Raw genomic sequence first — 21,986 nt, 5'->3', positions numbered from 1 at the left:
AAGCAAAAGACGAGGTAGCAGAAGGGGCCTGTAGTTGCCCTTCAGCAATGTACCCCTGGGCAGCAGAGGGAACAGACCGGCACACATCCCACCTGTGCTGCGCCTTCCCCACCAGCGGTGTGATCCGGTGCTTGTTCGGACAGAAGGCGACCCTGCAGTTCCTGCCATGCCACAGCCAGCGACAACCATTTCTGGTGGCACAACTCCAGGCGTTTCCACACACCAAACCATTCCTGGCAGTTTTTTCTCCTGAATCAAACATACTTTTGTGTCCTATGACAGTGTATTCCCACTGAGGTTGCAGCAACAATTTCTGGATGTGTCTGCATCCATGTACATCAACACATGCTGACTATGTGCATATCTTTTGGGTTGATGCATTTCTTTGCCTATTTTGCCTCCTGGGTTTTTGGTTTGGGTTTGTTGCCTTTTTGTATTGTATTTTTTGCAAAGCAGTCATGGCCACTCTCTTCGCAATAAGGTGGCAAGTATTTGACTCCCCATTGTGTACAAATGGCAACAGAAAAATGATTCTCTCTCCCCTGCCCCACCCAAAGTCGGGGGCTGACGGGAGGAGAACAGAGGGGTGAAGTCTGACCATGAGAGATTCGTGTGAGCCCCATTCTCTTCCGGTGTGCCAAACAAATTCCTGGGCTTGGGATCCTTCCATTCTGAAGTGCACACCTCTTCCAAGGGGCTCAGAGTGCTGGGGGAGAGGATCCTGCAACCCGGTCTGTGCCTTCCACTTCCAACACCGCTGCCAATGCAGCCACAGATGCACCCAGCTGGGACCAGCAGCTCCAAGGCACGGCAGAGCCCTGATTAAACAAACACTCAGGCCAGGCCAGGAGAATAAGGATACAAACAAACATACTATGGCCAAATAAAAGAACTGAGACACTTAGAAAATCTTGTTAAAATAGAGATATATTTATGTTTCTCAGGTTTTAAGGGCCAGGGGTCACCAATTTTCAGCACTTGTGCCAACTTCCTCTGTGGCACACAAGGACACAGCATTCGTCTGAGCGATGGACGAGTGAGTGAGTTTGCAGCAAAGTACTGAATCCGACAGTGACCTTCACCTCTGTGCTTCTTTCCCATGCATTGGCAACCTGCACTTGACCAAGGTCAGGGTGTGATGGGCAGCCTCATTGGACTGTGCCCCACATGACTCTGCTTTAAAGGACAGCATAGAAAAGATTTCAAATTATGGTTAGTATCAGTTTTTCCATATTTAGCGGCAACTGTGGGAGGGGCACCCCCCAGCCATTAAGATTCACCTGTGACTTTCCTAGTAAGGTTCCTGTGGAAATCACTTGGAGAAAATGTCAGACCATTCTTCAGTGTTAATTCTATCTCTATACAGCATGGATGCTGCTTCTGGCGACACCAACAGCTTGCTTCTTCAGTGCTTAACTAGATAAATAAGGGCCAGTTCACATATCATGTGGCAGTAAACCTGGGTTTGCAGCTGTATGCGCACTTCCAAAGAGAGCTGCATTAAATACTCACTAAGCCAGTGTAGCGTAGATCAAAACATTTGTGCACATCACTTGATTTCTCTGTGCTTGATGCCTGCAAGTTGAATATGTGAACAAACTCTGTTGAAAAAAAAGTATTGAATTTAAGGCGGTGTGCAAGTTCCTTGTGGCTTTTGGATTTACAACAGCCCAGTCGCATATGAGAAACGTCATGCAGCATTGTTGTGGTCCTCAATCGATGCTTGTGCAAACAGGCTCTTTTTGCAAATGTACATTCACTACATTCACAATGTTACACAGTCAGGTTTATCCAGAGATGCATCTTTACATTAAAAAATGCAATGGATGAAGCAGCCCTAAAACTAAGGCCTATTTCCCCTGCAATCAAAAGCCAGAGTTGCTAGTGCAAAACAGTTGCATAGAAGCTAGAGAGGTGTCCAGCTTTGATCCAGTTGTACTCTACATTCAAGGGACTAGAGCTTTGATGCAGCCATTGGACAAGAAGTCCCATCATCAGAATCCCTCAGCTCCCAGCAGTCCAAGCACTTCCAAAAGAGAGAGAAACAACTAACCTGAGTATACATGATAACTTTGCAAGCTCTTGGGAAAAGCTCCTTTGCTTTAAGGCATATTTACAACTATTCAGGCCAGGTTTGAGGGATCCTTCACCTAAGAGCCACGGATTTCTATGGCAGCAGTGACAGGCAGCTCATTTAAATTTCCCACAAGACCTCTGGGCCAGAGGTAGGCAACCAACCAGTGGACAGATTTGGCAATTTGATAAACCGTTCTTGGCACCAGCGCAAAATGGCAACCGTAACAGGCAAAGGGCAACTAACCTGTCCAAATCACTGAGTGCACAGCAGAGGTGCAGTCGCTCAAACAACTCCTCTGCACCCAGTTTTCAGTATGAACAGTAATTTCATACTTTTTCACCTCAGTTATTGACAAGACTCTGAAGAGGAAATCTGAAGGGCATTCAGAAAGGTGCTTGCATGTGCATTGGCAGTATTGTGTAAAGTTCAGTGCCAGTGCCTATCACATGGGTATGCAACACAGCTGCTGCCTCTCCACTGCCACGTTCTGCACCAGCCACGCTCTCCCCTTCTAGCGATCACCCCACAGGCTGCGCCTTCCCTGTTGCAGCGAGCAGAGAGGAAGAGCTGGGATGGGAGTTGCCCGTGTGCCGTCATCCGCATGCATTCCCTCCCTCCATCTCACGCATGGGAAGACTGTGTCGGCACGGCTTCTCTGTGTGGTGCCTCGCTGGGTCACCAACCTTGCTTTGCAAGGATGAGCTCGGGTTCCCCAAGGAGTCAGAGCTCCACAAACCACATAGAGGCGCAGCGCTTTATCCATGCGTGAGAAGCTAAACCTCCAAAGGTGAGTAAAGACTTCTCACTCTTCATTGAGGCACTGCTCCCCACATTCATTTTCCACCTTTGGCCCTTTGCCTGGGAGGGACCGTCAGTGACACGTTCAGCAAAATTGCAAGCTCCACTATGCTAGTGGTCAGCAGCTGGAAGACCAGGCAGAAAGCCGCACCCCGTTGCTCGCTGAGAGCCAAAAGGACATGCAGGTCAAGTGGAGTCTGTGCAAGTGCTCGCCAGCTGAAGAGATGGGAAAAGGGAAGCTAGGGCCAGAACAGCGAGTCGGCTTCCACCTCCAAACCCAAGCAGAGCAGCATGTACTAAATGGATTTGCAAATGCTTAGTCACCGTTGCTGATTAAATAATGGGCCGCAAATTTCATGATCATTCAAGTATTCTATTCCAAAAGGCATTTGTATGTTAAGAGAAGCATTTGGGGGAACTGCAAATCATGACTCCTCAAGCTTCAGAGGCCAACCAGTCCAGCATGCAACAGCCCATGAAGAAAGCAAATGAGCTCAGCCATAAATAAGATATTCGCTATAAAGAACCCTGACAGTACATTCATTCTCAGGGGAAGGAAACTGCAGGCGCATGGGAACAGTGAGACTGGGGGCGGGTGGGCAATCCCATGTCTGCGCATCTGCTTTTCACGGCTTGCCTTCCTCACGATAGGCACTGGTGAGACTTAGGCAGTGATGCCTTTGGCATGGCTGAAAAGAAGGTGGGCATGCCCTCCTCCGCTGTGCACGGAAGGGCGTGCATCCTGTGAGCATCACACATGGGGGCCTGGCCCCCCCAGCCTAGATTCGCACGACCTGTTCTGCGAGCTTTACGAGCTTCGGAGCAATGTGAAGAGCCCCCAGCCCACTGCTTCACAAATGCACAGGGAAGGGACGGGACCGCCCCCCCCCCCCCCCCCCAGCCTAGCCAGCACTCAGGCTACGCACTAGCTGCAGAGGGCTCCATGTTCCCTTCCAGGGCTTCCTAAGGATACTTTTAGATCCTCTGGAGTTAAGTGCACGTGGCCCTGGCCCTGGCCCTGAGCTGGATCGAGGAGGAGGAAATTAAACCTGCTTCACCTCTGTCATGCCATGGTTTGGGCTTTATTTTCTTTTAACCTGCAGACACACTGGGAGGGGTGTCTGGTATGCAAAGGTGATGGAGTTTTCTTCTCCTCTTCTGGTACACCATGATTCCAACTGATATTGGGGCCACACACTTCCTGTGTGACCTGCTATGAAGTTAATATAATGCGTAGTTCGACCCTGGGTTCAAGCAGTTAGAACATACCCTATGCATGTTTAGACAGAAAGAAGTCCCACAACCCCCAGCATTTCCCAGCCAGCTCCACTGGGAGTTTTAGACTTTTTTCTCTTCTAAACATGGACGGCAATTTTACCCTTAACAACTCTTCCCACCCAGTTTCCACCTGATGTTCAAAATCAGCTTGCTCCCCGGCAGAGCTGGAGCTGCATTGAAGGAGCAAAAGAGATGCTTCCCAAACTCTGGGGGTCTTCTCCCAGCTGCCTCTCGGGTGGGATCAGTGGGATCCTTGCCTCTTACTGATTCCCCAACCAGCCACCCGTGCCCTTGCGAGCGTCCTCTGCAGGGGGCCGAGGCCGGGGGCAAGGATGGGCAGCTGCAGATGGCAGTGCCTTGCAATGACAGCCTCACTGGCCTTTGCGCGCAGCTGGTGTCCTCACCGGTTTGCACCTTTCACCAAAATGGGCAACCTCTGACAAGGTGGGGTGGAGAAGGGGACCAAGGGAAAGCGGGAAGAATAGGAGGAGGACAGGGAAGGAAGGCTGAATGGGAATGAGGAGGGGGGAGAGTGAGAGGGTGAGGATGGCCAGGGGAAACCAAAATGGAGGAGGAAGGCAGAGATGGGACAGAAAGGACGCCACAAAAGAGGCCATGTGGAAAGATCCAGGAAAAGCTATTCTTATTGGGAGGAAAGGGCAGTCCTGGACTGGGATGCAGGGTCGAGTTACTCTTTTCAGGAGCAAGGAGAGTACTCCTGTTAGGAACACACTTGCCAGACACCCTGCTTTGTGTGGGAAAGAAGGACTTTCCCCCCTCCCTGGTTTGGAGGGACTGAAGGAACAACTGTGTGGTTTTGCTCTTGGGGTGAGGAAAGGGGAGGCTTGGGCAGAACTGCCCATTCAAGATAGAGCAGCGCGGCAGCAACAGGCCTGGGAGCGGCTGGCAGTCCTGGGCCCAGCACAGATCCCTTCTTCAGGGCTGGATCCATCCCGTGGCTTTTCGGGCCTATTTGCCCCTGCTTCTGGAGAGCTTTTCCCTTCCTGTTACAGCTTAAGTGGGCTACCAGTGAATGCGGCCTAGACAGGCCTACTTAACTTAATTGACTGTCCAAAGGCACCTCTTGACAGTGGCCAAGCTGAGGAATGGGTCAAGGGGATTCTGGTGTTGTTCTACCTCAAAACCCAGTGACACTTCTCTCAATTCCACCCTTTGGGAATTCTCTCCCCCTGCAAAAGCCATTTCTCTGCCTGGGAAGTGTCCACAGAATTTCGCATGCTGGGCAGCATGAATCACCACCCTGTGGGAGAGCAAGTGGCTGGGGCAAGCCTGTTTAGACTCACACAGGATCGCACCTTATGCCGATTCCAAGAGCAGCAAAGCCCACACCATATCCTCTCACCCTCCTTTTCTTGCCAGTGAGAAACACCTGGCTCAGGTAGGCCCTTAGCTGCTAGTGCAGCCTTCTAGCAAGGGGCCTCAGAAAAAGTGAAAAAGGGGGCAGGAGAGAAGCCTCTTGCACCAGCTCCTGGAATCAGCACGTGCACCCTGAGCCCCTCAGCCGTATCTCGTAATCCACCAAGGGATTATGAGCCCACAGAGGGGCACTCTAAAAATAAGCATTTTTTTTTTCCTGCTGAAAGAATGCCCAGCAAGACATGGACCCCACTTGCTTAAAAAGAAAAAAAGCATACACTGGCCTAGTAGGATGGTGGAAAATGTTCTGTGTGTCAGAGTTCCAGCTTCGATCTTAAAGGTGAAGCCTCTCCCCCTCAGGGAGCGCTTCTCCTATACAGAGTCACTAAATCCTTTGTTACTCCTTTCCGTTGACCTGCAGGCACCTTCTTCCGCTCTTCTAAGCTGCGGACCTCTTGCAAGACCTGTGCAGCTTGCCGCAGCTGTGCGGCTGCTTCGTTGAGCAGTGCCTCTGCATTTACTGGAGGTCCGTTGCCCCCCGGGGCCTGCTCAAGTCCTCCCTGCAGAACCTTCTGCAACAGTTTTTCAGTGTGTTCCTGTTCCGAAGTGACTTTCTTCTCCATCTGGGCCACAGAGAAGCCAGTTCCCTGTTGGAGAGTGGGGCCCATAAGGGGCTGCTTTGCTGGGGCTGACAGCAGGTTCTCCAGAGAGGCAGAGCGAGGCTTGGTACCTGGAGGACTTTCCGCAGGTGCCGGCGATGGCCCCAGATCTTTAGAGGGGACATTCCCCTGCTCCTTGGTCTCTCCCAGCTCTGTGGGGGGCTCCCGCCCGTCTTGCTCCTGCCCGTCAGGAAAAGCGGGCTGTGTCGTTCCGTGGCCAAGTGGGCCATTTTCTGCAGGTTTCACGTCTTCAGGGGGGCAGTCGCCTGCCTCTGAACTGCTCTGCTTAGATAAATGCATGCTGGCTCTCAGGCGCTCCGAGAGAATCTTCGGAGGAGGAGCTGGGGGCTCCTGCACCGCTTCACCGCTGCCTGCTGGGGGACATTCAGCCTCGAGACCGTGCAGCCCAGAGGCTGGGTCATCCCAGGTCACTTTCATTTTCTCAGAGGAGATCTTGGCGGGAGGAAGGGGAGGCTTGGGGGCATTTTTGTTGGTCTCCATTAAGTTCTCTCCAACTGGGACAAGTTGGGATTCTGCAGGACCGTCACTCATAGCTTCACCATCCCTGCCTCTTCCTCTTCCTCCCTCCTCCCCATCCCCCTCTCCATCCCCATCCCCCTCTCCATCCTCATCCTCATCATCGTCCTCCTCCTCCTCCTCCTCCACAGAATTCACATTGTCACTGAGGGCTGCTGCTTCCTTCAGAGGCTTAGCTGGAAGCATTGGAGGTTTCTTGACTTCTAGATCTTCAGAGCTGGAATCAGCACTCAACTTCTCTGAAGGGGGCATGGGTGGTTTTATGGGAGGCAGAAGAGGCTTTGGGGTCTCCTTTGAAGGAGGAGCATCAGTGTCTTCACTTGTCAGCAAGGTGCTGTTCGGAGGGCCACTGTCTGGTGCATCCAAGTCAAGCCTCAGGATCCCATCTGATGTAGCACTGGCAACCTAGAGAAGAAAACAACCAAGAGATCTCAGTGTCAGCTGTTTGGATGCTCTGTTTTTTGGAGAACCAAAAATGGCTGAGCTAAATTAAGAGATCTGAATGTAAACCAGAGCTGTGTGGATGCCACAATTTCCTCTCACTGAGCATCAAGGATGTTTGCTTGCAGAGTTTTCTGTAACGCAGCAGATTCACACATCTGTGTCACAGCCTTCCTGCATGGTCACAGCACTGAAGGGGCAGAAGTAAAGCACAGACTCCTGCTCTGGCTACCTCATGCAGAACAGTGAATGGGAATGCAGGTCTGTGTGATGGCACCTCTTGTGCAATTCACAACCCACTTTCCATTTTAGATTATTTGCAAGAGCAGGGACCAGTTGATACCCAGGGTATCAGATTTTGCTTTATATGTATCATTATACTTGTTGGGTCAAACAATTATTTCATTCCTGTTCGTTTTTGCAACCTACAATTTGACCAGAAGTCCAGTTCTTGGGAAATTGGGAAGAATCCCCAAGCTTGCATTCATGTTCAAAAATGTTAACCCTGCATATCCAAAAATCGGCATTCCCTGAAAAATCTGCATTTTTACACTTTAGTCTGGGGGGAAAGATTGAGTTTTCGGTGCATACTTTGAAAAAGGTATATTTTTCCCAATTGGAAAAGAAAGAGGCTCATAGCCAGGAACATAAAGGAGGCAAGACAAGGGTCAAGGAGGAATTCAGTGAACTACAGCAAGCCTGACAATCGCTCACTCACCCCTAAATACACATGTATACTGGTCATTTATATATTTTTAGTGTATTATATTTTAATTGATGTTTTGTGAGCCGCCCCGAGGCTTCGGCGAATGGGGCGGCATAGAAATTTTCTAAATAAATAAATAAATAAATTTACTAGTATCTTCAAGTAATTTTCATGGTAAATATTAAAAGATGCAAATCAAGGACTCAAAGACATAGTAAGAAACAAAAACCATTAAACCATTTTCGTAGAGTGCAGCAATGTGGCAATTACTTGCCACAATTACTTGCCAGGGAGAACTTTCATACAAAGGTATATTTTCAAGGGATTTTACATTTTTCCAGGAAGCACTGATATTTCTGCCTTAAGGACAGCCTCTTCCAAGATGTGATGGCCTGGCCATCCATCATCAAAGGCTCTGTGCTTGGTGTCCCCTCGTTGGAGGCGACGTGGGACAGGGGCTTTGTAGCAGCAGCCTCCAGATTCTGGGAGCTCCAAAGAGCAAACTCCAGATCAGCAGGGCTTGGGGGATTTCCCATTCTGATCGTTACCTCTTTTAGGTGGCTTCTGGTTGGTGGACGGCGGCCCTTTGCCAGCTTGGCTCTGCCTCGAGTCACATGTTCCAGACAGAGGCTTTCATCAACCTTTACCTTAAAGCAGAAAGGAAATAAAATAAGGGATGGAGGAGAGGACATCACTCTTTTGACCTCTGAATGGCTGAAGACAAGACTTAGAGCAGCCTTATAAACCTGCAAAGCAACACAGATGGTGGCAATTCCTTCACATGTTAATTGGTACAACACATGGGCTGTCCACTGTGTGGATGCAGCAATGATGGAGGATTCCTAAGATGAAGGGTGGCCAACCGAAAGGGGTGAGCGACCTGCGGCCCGGTCTTACGTGTTTCCAGACTTCCTGCACCACATACTCTGAAGCAGAACGGCTCACACTACAGAGGTCCCCAGTTCTACCCCCAGCATCTCCAGCCATCCAAAACCCCGGAGAGCAACTGTCAGTGAGCACAGATCAGCCTTCCCCAACCAGATGCTCTCCGAGGTGCTGGACTGCAACTCTCATAATCCTTCACTTATGTTCCGAGCAGCATCCCAGCACTTCTGCAGGAAAGCAGGCAGAGGAAGGCTAATGCAGAGAACACAGCCAGGCTGACTTCTGCCTGGAGAGGGTAATTCCCAGGGTCTCTGCCTTGGAGTGTGGGCTGGGGGAGACCCTTCCCACCAAGCTACTCAGGGCCACAACAGTGTTACTGCCAGCTCTCCAGCTCCTGTCTTGTCTTGCTTGGGAAAGCTCCCCCCAGCACGCCACCCCCAATACCAGGCTGAAAAAGACAGCTGTCACAAGGTGCCACGGCAGAGAGAGAGTGCAATCCATGGACTAGGAGGCTGGTGAACAAAGCATATTCCACGGTTTGTGTACCTGAGGCAAAGACGGGGCTAAGCACTTTCAAGCATCACAAGCAAGCTTCTCCCAAAGCAGAGAGACTGCATGTGCCAAGCAGCCCCGATGCAGGAGAAACGCCGGCCAAATCTTTGCTGTGACATGCTTTGGAATCCTGCTCATCCAGGAGACAGTCCCTTTGGGAAGCTGTGGACAGAGGGCAGGTGGAGCTCATGGGCGCAGCCAGACACCCAAGAAAGTAACGGAGGCCCCAGGATTCACAAGGCACCAGCTCAGGGCACTCCCAATGGCACCCTGGCCCCAGGCAGTGAGTCCAGAGATAGGGCAAAAGCAGCCAGCATCAGCCCAACCCGAAGTCACTCCCGCAGCCCTTCTCCTGTACTGGTGTCAGCGCAGCTGTTCTCCACCCTCTTGCTCCACTTTGCCAGCAACTGTAGCAGCCGTGCCCTGCCAGCTGGCCCGGCATGCAATTCGGCACCCAGCCTGACCCAGCAGCGATGCCACCCTCATCTGGCACCCGGCGGCATTTCCGTTCTGCCATGGTGGGAGATGCCAGCCTAGCCCCCCCACCCCGCCTGCATATGCCACTGGAACAAGGAGTCACCCCGTTTGGACTGATCTTATGAAACCTTTTCCTTCTCAGCAGAATGGTGCACATCCATGCAGCTTACACAAGAGAGGAGATGGGGGGGCGGAGGGCTGGGAAGGGAACCAGACTCCAAGTTCATGCAGAGTTTACATTCCTCTGCCAAAACCATCTTTGATACAGGTCTACAACTGGCCAGCCCAAACAGTTTTCCTGCTCTGGCCAAGATACATCCATTCCCCCTCGACTCTGTGCGCCTGGCTCCAAGTTCCGTCCTTCACAGGCCACTTTAGTGATTCACCGGCTTCACTACAGGGGAAAGACTGCAGAATGAGTGAATGGAGGAAATGGCAGGGGACTGTCTTGCCCCATCTAGAGCACCATGCAGCCTACCCACTTTGGGCAACCTTTGCCGATAGCCAAGGATTGGGTTGGCCAGTTGGTGTATAGCTCTGAGCCACATCCAAGCACGAGGCTTGCCATTGCCCCAGAAGCTCAGTCAGCAGCCCTGCTCCTCCCATTCCCCACTCTAGCTGGGGCTTCCATGGCTGCTGAGGGGAGGAGAAAGGGAAAGCTTAGTGCTCCTGGGATACCTGGAAGACCAAGCGGGCAGGTGAAGGCACCCTGGCCCCAGAGCGCTGATGGTCCGGGCCAGGCACGTCAGGGGCCCGAGGAAGCGGTCGCACCTGTCCCTAGCCCTTGCTTCGTCTAGCAGGCCTTCCACAGCCCCCCTTTATTTGTTCCACACATCTGGAACAGACAGCAAAAACACTTCCCATCATGCAAGCTTGGGCTGGGCCCTGTCACTTGGTTCTTCCCAAGCCCAGGGCCTGTTCATACTTGATCCCCCTTTTCCTGGCCCCATGTGGCATCCAATGCCAAGTTCTGGGCTTTGGTGCAGGGTCCACATCAGAGGAAGCTACTCAGTTTGCTCACATTCAGATAAGCAGCCGCCCGAACCCTTATCCTTTCCCAACCTGCCACCTGTTCAATTCAGTTGGGACATTATGGGAGTTTTAATCCAACTCATCTGGAGAGTGCCGGGTTGGGCAAAACCACTCTAAGCTATTGTTCGCACATCACAACAACCCAGAGCACATGCTTTCCACTTGCTCCTACTTTGAGTGGAAAGCTTGTTTCTTGTAAGGTATGAACCAAGAACCCTCCAAGAGCCAGAGAAGTAAGCCAGCAACAAACCCTGGGTTCCTGGTCCTTGGGTTGAGATATGCAGCCAACTGTCAGGGGCTCGGTTCCCCCTTCTCAATTTCAGAACAACAGACCATCCTTTGGCAAATCCTCTGCATTTGCCGTGTACATCCAGCAAAATATAACCAGCAAAGAAAGAGTCTTTGAGCATGCACAGAGGGGTTTGTTGAACCTAAATTAGAAACGCCTTCCGAGAACCCTTCTTCTGAGGAACCGTGGACCCCACCCCTCAGGAGTGTCAATCTGGAGCCAGGCCAGCCTCTTGGCTGTATGCAGCCCTTCTAGTTCGCTAGACCTTCTGCCTCGATGCCACATCGTGGGGTCAAGGACAATAGCAGGTGCATCAGGCTCCTGTCCCATGTCCCCTCCAGACACTTGCGCCCACCAGAACATCTGGAGATGGTGGCCCTGAAGCATGCACCACAAACCACACCTTCTTTCATTCCCAACACTGCCTGACTCGGCATTTTACCTCATCCAATATCCGGTTTTTCCCCCGGTTGATGCCGTCGTTGAGGGCTTTTATCCAAGCCTCCTTTTCCTCCTTGGTTGATGCCTGAAATTTGATATCCTGTACCTGGAAAAAATAGAAAAGGAGACAGAGTCACACATTATCCAAAGAGTATGATTCTGGTTCATGGTTCCCAGTTGGGCTCTGCATTCAAAGCCAGATGCCCCGGGTTTGAGCCCCGCTGTCTTAGCCTGTAGAAATGAAGGATTTCTTAAGCTCCTGACCAGACGCAGGGAGATGAGTTGTGACCCAGATGGAGACCACAGGCCATCGTCTGCCTGGAGTCACACTCCACCTTCCTGGGGATGCTGGTTCAGTATCTACTGGTGGGGGGAGAATTGCAAGGAGGACCTAGACCACTGCCATTTGTGGGGTGGGGGGAGGAGGATTTGAGCAAACCAAGCCAATTGCCAGGAAGGTGAGAACATTCTCTCCTGTGCATCCATGCTTGCCTGGCACCTTTCTGTGGTGCACCCTCACCACCCCGATTGGGTCTGCCCACTCCATTATCCTACATACATGGGTCATGCCTCACAGAAAGGAAGAGGCCTATAACTCTGTCCTTCTCCCCTAGCTGCAATCTGCAAGGACTGAAAAACTATCCACTGGAGAAGTCTACTCCTTGTGGCTGAAGATGCTACTGCCAGCCTCAACCATATGGAGACGCTGGACACATTAAAATTATTTAAAATCAATTAATGTGTGCAAGATCAATTAACTGACACCAAATAATTTTAATGTGTTTAATAGAACAACAAGCTGCAAACCCCTAGCCCCCACCTTTGTATGCATGCCAAGTTTCAGGGGGCTAGGTTTCACAATGTTGGGCCTACAGTGGTGATGGACAGTATTCAGTATTATAGATTTAAATGCTCTCTGCCATAGAGATGACCACAGTGATGAATGGCAAACAATGGCTTGAAGTATAACATCCTTTCCACACACAGCACAGAGTTCACAGAATGGGCCTTCCTCTTGTCAGCCTAAATGTCTTTCAACCAGCATTAACATCATTGAGGCCAACAATAAAGAATTCTTCAAATATGTTGGAAATAAAAAACAAGATGGAGAGACAGTTGATAAGGGGAGGTATCTAAAAGAGGATAAGGAGACTGTGAAGAACCTGCATGGATTCTTTTCATCAGTCTTCAGAGCATACAACACAGATAGCAGTGACAAAAGATGAAATTTAATTAGACTAACAAACTGCAAGATAATAAAAATCACTGGGCCCAAATGCTATCCATCCTAAAATTCTTAAACTCAAATATGGAAAAGCTGACCTTCTCACAAAAATATGTAACATGTTTTAAGATCAGCCTCTGTACCAGGGGACTTGTGAATGGTCAATGTAACAACAATTTTTAAACAGGGATCAAGGGAGGATCTGGGAGATAACAGGTTGGTTAGCTCAAGTAAATTGATTGAAAGCATTATTAAAACATTTGTACATATACTGAAGGACAAGCTGTGCTGAAAAAGAATCAATGTGGCTTCTGCAAGAGTAAATTCTTGCAATGGAGGGATGGAAAAAGTGGGGTCCCACATTGATTTTGGGACTTGTGCTTTTCAGCTTATTCATAAATGATCTTGAATTAGGAGCAAGCAGCAAAGTGGACAAGTTTGTTGCTGACCCCAAATTATTAGGGTGGTTATATCCAAAAGGGATAGTGAGAAACTCCAAAAAGATCTCTCCAGGTTGGGAGCGTGGGCATCAAAATGGCAAATACAGTTCTATGCAAGCAAGCAAGAATAAAGTGAAGCATGTTAGGCCAAAAGAAGAAAAAGGATCCCAACTCTGAGCTGACAGATATTGGCTGCCAGTGACTGAGCAGGAAGAGGACCTCCGGTTGTGGTCAAAAGCTTGATGAAAATGCCAGCCCAGTGCATGGCTGCTGTAAAACAGGAAAGACCCATGTTGAGCACAGTTAGGAAAGAAACTGAAAACGAAACTGCCGTTAGCATTCTGCCTTCATACATCTCTATGGCGCTATTGCACTTGGAATACTGTGTACAGCTGTTGCACCTAAAAAAGCTATCGTGGAATCAGAGAAAGGGGCACCTAAAATAAGTAATAAACTGGAGCAACATGAAGAAACAGCACCACGGCCAAGTTGGTTTGGCTGAGAAAGAAGCGAGTCCGGGGAGGCATGGCAAAGGTGTGCAGAAGAGTGGCGGAAGTGGGGAGGGGGACCTTTTCCTCCCTCTCTCAGAACACCCGGACCCAACGGGGTCATCCCAGGAAGCTGCCTGGAGGGAGATTTGGGGCAGAGGAAAGGAAGTGCTGCTTCACCCGCTGCACGGCGAAGCTACGGAATTCGTCTCCGCGAGAGGAGAAGACGGCCACCCATTCGGAGGGCCTTAACAGTAGAATGGCCCAACGCATGAAGCAGGGGCTCTGAGCGGCTACCGGCCCCGAGGGCTGCATGCAGCTTTGAGTATCAGAGGCAGAGTGCCTGGGCACACCAGTTGCTGGGGAACATGGGTGGGACAGAGCTGTGGCACTCGTGTCCTTGTGAGCAGCTGGCTGGTCATTGTGGGAACAGAGTGCAGGGTCCAGCAGGGCCCCTCTCACGTTCGTAGAATGATCGGCTCCCTGGGAAGGGAGGCTCCGCTGGGGCACAGTGAGCGTGAGGGAGTAGAGAGCGCTGCCTTTCCTCGCCGCACAAGCAATTTAGGATTCAAGCCAGCTGAAAAACAACTCACAGTAAATGGCAGTGACAGCTCAGACGAGCAGCAGGTGCAGGTCACTAACAAGAGGCATAAACAAACCACAGTGTTGCAGAAGTAATTCATAAAAGAGAAGGCCTACAAAGCAACCCCATATTGCCAAGAGAGCCAACAAGAACCTACTGGAGAGGGAATAAAAATAGTCACTCGCAAGCCGAACACCTTTCAAAAGCGAAGCCTTTTAATATTGCACTGGAGGGCAGAGAGGGAGTAAACTTGCTCAGGCAGAGGGTGGCAGAGCTGTGGAGAAGGTGATCCAGCAGGGCCCCTATGTCCATAAGCAAAGTGGCAGACTCTTCAGCTGGAAACTTGCCTCGAACATGGGTTCTTGCAGTTTGCACAAATGCCTTCACTGAAAGTTTCGAGGCCTCATGATCAAACACACACACACACACACACACGTGCGGGCAAGATATGAAAAGCCATGCTCTCCCATGCAGTGACCACTTCTGCAGGTATACTTCCTAATTTGTCTCTCTAACACAAGGATGCTGAAGTTTTTCAGCCTGAGTTTCAGACAAGCTGCTGCTTTCCAGTTATGAATGGGATTGGAGGCAACGGGGTCAACGGGGATATTTTAGCCTGAAGCTCTTATGGTAACTTGTAGCGATCCAGATGTCTTTGCCTAGAATTCCCAATGGCCCTTACCACTGGCTATGCTAGGTAGGGCTGACGGGAGTTGTGGGCCCCAGACACAGGCTTGGCCATGAGTTATTCGCCCCTACTTAAGCCTTAAGAGAGGCAGTTCAACTGCTTGGAATGGGGGAAGAGGGACTTGGAAAAGGGGTGGAACACCACTGAAAACTGGAGGCTGAGAACAGAGGTTGTTATCTAGTGAACTCTGGAGAGCTGGACCAGGGGTGTGCTAGCCTTGGGGCTGCTTGAAACTCTTGGGGCTGGTTTGATGAAAACTTAAACCAGGCCAACAAGACGGAGCTAGATGGACTAGTCGCCTGATTCAGTGAAAGTCACCCCTTTGCATTCTTCACCTAGATCAGCCTTCTCCAACACTATGCTATCCAAACGCTTTGGACTACAACTCCCATCATCCTTAACCCCTGGCCATGCTGGCTGGGGCTGAAGTGAGCTGAAGTCCTAAAGCTCTGGAGGGCCCTCACTGGGGAAAGCTGGACCAGCCAGATCCTGATGTGCCTGGGCTCACGTGGAGTGTTCCCCACAACACACACACCCTGCTGTAGCTGCTACAAGGTAAGCAACTGTCAGCAGCCCAAGCAGACAACCAAGAGGGACCCCTGGACGGAGGAGCGTTTTGCTCCTCCCAAGCACTTGGACAGCTGAGCCTGAGTCACTCTCACAAACAAAGCCCTGCGGTGCCAGGAAAGGGAGGCGGAAAGAAGGGCCGTTCTGGGAAAGCAGCAGCACGACAGCTCTGGTGCCGAGCAGAGCAAGCCGTCTGCAGCCATTCCGATTCAGGGTGCAGGATCCCAGCAGATCCACTGTCTTTGTCTACAGCGAACCACCAGCTGGAAACCTACAGGATCGAGAAAAATGGCTGAAGAAACTCGGTGCTGCTGCCGCCGCCATACATTTTAGCAATGGCCACCAACTCAGATGGCTTTAAGTGAGGTTAGACAACTTCATGGAGAAGGCCATCAATGCACCCGCAACTTACATAAACAATACAATCAATATAATAGTAATGAACATAAACTAATAAACAATACATTAACAACAGTGCCTCCTCCACCAGGGCCAACAAATCTTGCCGCTTAATGTGAGATCATTTTTTCAGCCAGGTTGCCCCACTCCCGCCTCCCTCCCATTGACTGGCTCATCTTAAGTCCTGCTGTCTGCATGGCCAGGAGGGCCGGAGCAGACTGACCCCAATCTGACGGCAAAGCAAGGGAGGATTATGGAGGGAGTTGCTTGAAGGGTTAAGATGTGCCAAAGCGCCTTTCCTAACTGACCTTGGCAAACTTCTGGCGTCAGTAACATTTCCAGCATTTATGAAAATAGCCTCTTATTTTCTTTAGCCCCAGAACAACCCTGGCGGGGAGCAGTTATACTGAGGATAATCGCCTGGTGCCAATGTCTTGGGCCAGTAAGAGGGAAGGGGGTGCCAGAGGGAAGGCACGGCTTCCAAGAAGGCATGGCACAATTATGGAAAGGGGGCAGGAACTGGCCCCACATCATGCACAGTCAGTTTCCTTCATTTTTCCTATATAGCAACACTGTACCTCTGTGTTTTCTCTTTTTTGAAATCAGGAATTTTCAGACATGGATGTGCCACTGAAAGGCAGGCACTCAGGGGGCGCCTTTGAAAGTGATGTCTCAGAAAAGGAGCCAAGCGGGTGGAAATCGTCATTTACAAAGTGCCGAGAAATCTACTCCTTGGTCACTTGGCTGTACCAGAAAAACCCTCTGTGCCATTAATGACCAGCATGCAAATCTTCTTTTCTTCCTAAGTCCAGGAGGCCAAAAGGTTACTTGAAAACAAAACAGCCACCAGATATGCTGGGAATTCTGCAGATTCCTGCACCAGACAGCAAGATTAGACTCCACATTGTGTGACTGTCTTGGAAATGTCCTAATATCCTGATATGTATTCAGAGTGCTTTTTTTTGTAAAAAAAAAAAAAAAAAAAAGGTGCCGGAACTCACGTCCCCCACTGGCAGTAAGCACTCAGCACGCTGCGCGACCACACACACCAATCCCAAGCCGAGCAGCAGCAGGCACTATGTTAATGATGTTTGCTGCTGATCTGCTACGATTCAAAATCACTTCGTAAAATCCATTGGAAAAAAAGGTGCCGGAACACCGTTCTGGTGCATTCTATGTCAAAAAAAGCCCTGTGTATCCAGTATCTGAAGATGCACTCTCGTGTATGTGCCCATCTCTTGGCCCCCGCAGCAACTGCACACCGCCATGCCAAACTGTTCGCCCAAACAGTTTGGAGAGGGGGTTTTTACTTTGCACGGTCACAAGAAAAAACAACCGCGGCCCAGTTATGGAGGGTTGAAGATGCTACCATGGAAAGTGTTAATAATGTACCTGGGCTGAAGGAACGTGGTTTTACAGGTGTGTTTTTCAACAGCTGCAATTTCAAAACAGAAAAATGAAATAAGGGCCATCCTATTATTATTCTGGTCTTCCACAACCACACGTGCAAAATTATGTCACCTGCCAAAGCTCAGGCCAGATTTCCAGTGAAGGCCAGTGAAGAGTGAGGCAAAAGCTGAACAGCAAACTTTTCACCAGCCCCGGGCTCCTATCTTAGAGAAAGTGTTTCGTTCAGAAGGAGGTTTCTCCGCCTTCCTGGCCTTTTTTGCAATTAATGGAGCAGGCTGAGAGACCCACGCAGAAGCTCCGCATGTTGGGCCCTGACCAGCACAGGCACACAGAGTGTGACAAGAAGGCTTTCCTGTGGTTCGTGGACATTTGCAGCTCCTTCTGAGCAGAAAGGCTGAATTGACTCAGCGATGATTTTTGCAGGAGGGGAGGGGTGCGTTCAGCATGCAAATACTGTATGGCCTGAACCACACGCTGCAGCAGCGGCAGACACATCAGTCTGCCCATCTACGAAGAGTGTGCACGCACAGCTGCCTGTAGGCTCACACGCGTGTGCAGAAGGAGAAGCCAAAAGGGGTGTGTGGTAAGAGAAGCCGAGCCTCCTGTAAGTTCTACCGCTAAATGCACAACACACACAGTTTGTGTCCCGCCACTGAGACCACGGCATGTGACATCTGCAAGTTTCCAGCACGGGGCCTACACAAGGGAGGCAGCGTAGTATGGTGATTAGACCACTGGGCTGGGACTCAGCAGACTGAGGTTCAAGTCCCTTCTCAGTCATGCAGCTCCCTGTGCGACTCGGGCTGGTCACTGACTCTCAGCCTCACCTACCACACAGGGTTGTTGTGAGGATAAAAATGGAGAGGGGGTCATGGAGGCTTTCCTGGGCGCTGTGAACCAAAGGCAGAACATAAATGAAATTAATACACAAGTCAATGTCCCGGTGCCCAGAGGCTCCCAGCGTGACGCCTACACTTGCTTGCTCCACAGCTGGCGGGGGTCAAGCTGGTGGGGGCTGGCAAGGCTTCATGGCGTGACCTCATATCCCACGTGCGCCTTTTCCATGCCTCACAGACCCTGAGCTGTGGGGCTTGAATGTGCTTCCCTGGAGAAATTCCACACCTTCAGCATAGCGTCTCTTTGGAACGGGCCTGCAACAGACCAGCCCGAGCCCCCGTGCTCTGCAAAGGTGACGCGCCCCCCCCCCCGGCGCTACATGACGGAAAGGCCACCCCAGAGCTGCAGCGGAAGGTCACCAGCTCAAGAGCCGTCCAGAGAAAGAGCTGCAGCAGGCAGTACCAAGCAGGGCCCACTTTGGCTCTTTGAGGTCCCTGGGCAAGACGCCTCCAGCCCTCCGCACATCCCCCTTCTCACCGCCAGCTCTTGCTCTTGTGCTTCCGCACTGGCTGGCTGGGCAGGCAGAGCGCCAGGGAGCAAGAGGGCACGGCGCCTCCCGCTCCTCCTCGCCGCCATCTGGACCACAGCAAGCAGCAGCGGTGAGGAGCAGAAGCGCGTTCAGAGGGCTCTTGCCAGCGGGTCCCTGCTGGAGTCTGGGCCTTGCCGGGTGCTCGGCTCTGCCAGCTCTTGACGCTGCGTTTCATTTGGCTCCGGGGGCAAAAAGGGGTGGAGAGAACACGCACGGCTTCACAGACAGACAGACAGACAGAGAAGGGATCCTACCTTGCAACCAGGAGCCCGAATTAAAATGAACCGGTTTTTCTTTTTCAGGGGCGTGCGCAGGTCTTGGCATCTGTCATACCTTTCCAGCTCCACCGTCTCCATGTACTTTTGCTCTTCCTGCAAGGCAGGGCAGAGGGACCTATGTTTACTTTGCTTTTCTAAGACAGGATGCAGCACAAGCCCTTGCTCAGCTTCGCTGAGGGAGAGCGGGACATCGAGCGGGATGGGGGGCTCACTTCCAACCCCAGCCCAGCCCAGCCCTCACTGGGGGCTGGTCTGCCCACTCTTGCTCTTTTATTTGCTCATTTATTTATTAAATTTCTAACCCTCCCCATTAGCCATAAGGCTATTTGGGCAGATTACAACCAAGTACACAAAATACAAGAAAGAATAAAATACAAACATGCAAAACAATTGCCAATAAAACATTAAAGATAATATAAGGTGGGCCATAATAATACCATATCCACAGTCAAAATGCTACTAGAACAATTTAACAATTAAAATACCATTAAAATAAAAAGGTTTTGGCCTGACGCCTGAAAGACTGTAGGGAAGGTGCCAGGTGAAACTTTCTAGGGAGCCCATTCCAAAGTTGGGGTGCCACTGCAGAAAAAGCCCTTCTTCGTGTCACCGCCCTCCTTACTTCCTGAGGAGGAGGTTCCTTCTGAAGGGCCTCAGATGCAGATCTAAGGTGCGGGGTAGGTGCATACAAGAAGAGGCGCTCCTTTAGATACCCTGCCCCAAGCCATTTAGGGCTTTAAACACCCATGTTAACACCTTGAATTGGAGCCAGTAAAGATGGCAGGGGACCAGCTTTATATGGTTGCATCCGCCAGTTCTCTTTAACAGTCTGGCCACCCTATTCTGGACCAACTGAAGTTTCCAGACCGTCTTCAAGGGAAGCCCCACATAGACCGCGCTGCAGTAGTCCAGACGAGAGGTTACCAAAGCATGGATGACTTTTGCCAGGTCCTGTCTGTCCAGGTGTGGTGACAGTTGGTATATCAGCTTAAGCTGATAGAAGGCACTCCTGGCCACTGAATCCACCTGGAATTCCAGGGATAATTCAGGGTCCAGAAGCACTCCCAAGCTGTGAACCCTGTCCTTTAGGGGGAGTGCAACCCCACCCGGCACAGCGGAGATGTCACCCAACTGAACAGACAGACTCCCCACCAGCAGTATCTCCGTCTTATCTGGATTAAGTTTCAGTTTATTAGCCACCATCCAATCCATTATCAAGGTTAGGCCCTGATTCAGAATATCCACTGCCACACCTGTGTCTGATGAAAAAGAAAGGTAGAGCTGGGTGTCATCAGCATACTGATGACAACTCAGTCCACCCCTCCGATGACCTCCCCCAGCAATTTCATGCATATGTCAAAAAGCATGGCGGATAAAACAGAGCCCCGAAGAACTCCATGGCAGAGATGCCATGGCGCAGAGCAATAATCCACCCCCACCCCCCGCACCACCTTCTGGACACAGTCAGTCAAGGAGGAGTGGAACCACTTCAGAGCAGCACCCCCTACTCCCAATTTGACCAGTCTGTCTAAGAAGGACACGATGGCTGATGATATCGAACACTTCCGAGAGGTCCAGGATCATCCTCCTCCAGGCTGCCTCCCACAGGGCGGCCAAGGCAGTTTCTGTTCTGAATCTGTTCAAGGAGATCCATCTCATCCAAGAGTGCCTGGAGTTGGTCAGCCACCACACGCCTGAACACCTCGCCCAAGGAGAGAGTATTCGTGACTGGCCTGTAATCATTCACGTTCCCTGGGCCCACATTGGCCCTTTTGGGAGAGGCCTAATAGCAGCCTCTTTCAACAAGGCTCCCCCTCTCAACGAGGCATCCATGGCCTCCGGGACCCAGGGGCGCACCCCCTCTGCACTTGGCACAACCAGCCACACTGGGCAAGGGCTGAGCATACAGGTAGTCAGCCGAACCAATCCAGCACCTTGTCCACAGCCTCCGGCCTCCACAACTGAAACTCATCCAATACATTTGGATCAGGTGGTACACTGGACACCTCAGCCAGACGAACTGCATCAACCAGGGAGTCCAACTCCTGGCAGATCCAAGCAATTTTACCTTCAAAGTGCCGCACAAATTCCTCCATTTCTTTCACAGGGCCGGTTTAGAAGAGCCCCTGAACCACTTGGAACAGCTCTGCTGAACAGCACTGAGAGCATGGGAAAAATAAGCTTTCTTTGCTGCCTCCACCACTATGGCGCAGGCTTGATAATGAACTCTTAAGCCATGTTCAGTCGGATTCATCAGGAGTTTGCTCGCTCTGTGCTCCAGTCATCTTCCCACCTCTTTCATCGACCTCAGCTTCAACATATACCACGGGGCTGTATGGGCTCCTCGCAAGGGAAGAGGACGCTTGGCTGTGATCGTGTCAACTGCCCAGGCCATCTCTGCATTCCACTGTGACCTGGGCCTCGACAGGAGCACCAGCCGTATCAACAGGAAACACCCCCAGAGGCCTCTGGAAACCATCCGGAGCCATCAGCCTCGTCATCTCAGCCAGCAGCGAGCCATTCTTGCTATGCACCGGCCAGTAATCAAACCCTCCAACTCAAGAGTAAAGATGAAACACATCAGCTTAAACCCATATGGGAAGGGAAAGAAAGCAATGAAATTCACACAAGATCACACTCACAGACTCACAAGTCCGCTTCTGAGCGATGAAGGCATGCGCACGTATGCATGCTCAACATTAAAACCAAATTTAAAGAAGAGTCCCAATTTCTCATTTTGCATTATGTTATTCTACCACTGTTTATATATATGACTTCATATAACTTCCCTGTTGTTGGAAAAGAAAATCCACCTCCATAACACCTGCTGGAAATCCAGTTCAGCTCTACACATCTGTTCAGGCAATTTCTCTAGACAGCATCCACACACTTTCATAACAGCTTGGGAGCCAGGCTGTAGCAGGCAAAGCATG

At 50.8% G+C, this 21,986-nt stretch overlaps 1 protein-coding gene across 1 annotated transcript in view; it reads right to left on the bottom strand.

The window, feature by feature from the left end:
* Positions 1–909: 909 nt before the first annotated feature.
* Positions 910–21,986, bottom strand: part of PLEKHO2 (pleckstrin homology domain containing O2) — a 44,084-nt gene continuing 23,007 nt past the window's right edge. The window contains exons 3-6 of the mRNA XM_044445024.1: positions 19,030–19,146; positions 11,551–11,655; positions 8,422–8,520; positions 910–7,131 (exon numbers count right to left, since the gene is read on the bottom strand). Coding sequence (XP_044300959.1) covers positions 5,887–7,131; positions 8,422–8,520; positions 11,551–11,655; positions 19,030–19,146 — 1,566 coding nt within the window. The 3' untranslated portion in view covers positions 910–5,886. The remainder of the gene's footprint in view (positions 7,132–8,421; positions 8,521–11,550; positions 11,656–19,029; positions 19,147–21,986) is intronic.

Source organism: Varanus komodoensis, unplaced genomic scaffold (assembly GCF_004798865.1).
Source record: "Varanus komodoensis strain SLA01 unplaced genomic scaffold, ASM479886v1 scaffold46_3, whole genome shotgun sequence".
NCBI lineage: Eukaryota > Metazoa > Chordata > Lepidosauria > Squamata > Varanidae > Varanus > Varanus komodoensis.
Note: the sequence above shows the minus strand (reverse complement) of the source record. Positions and strands in the feature narration are given on the sequence as shown.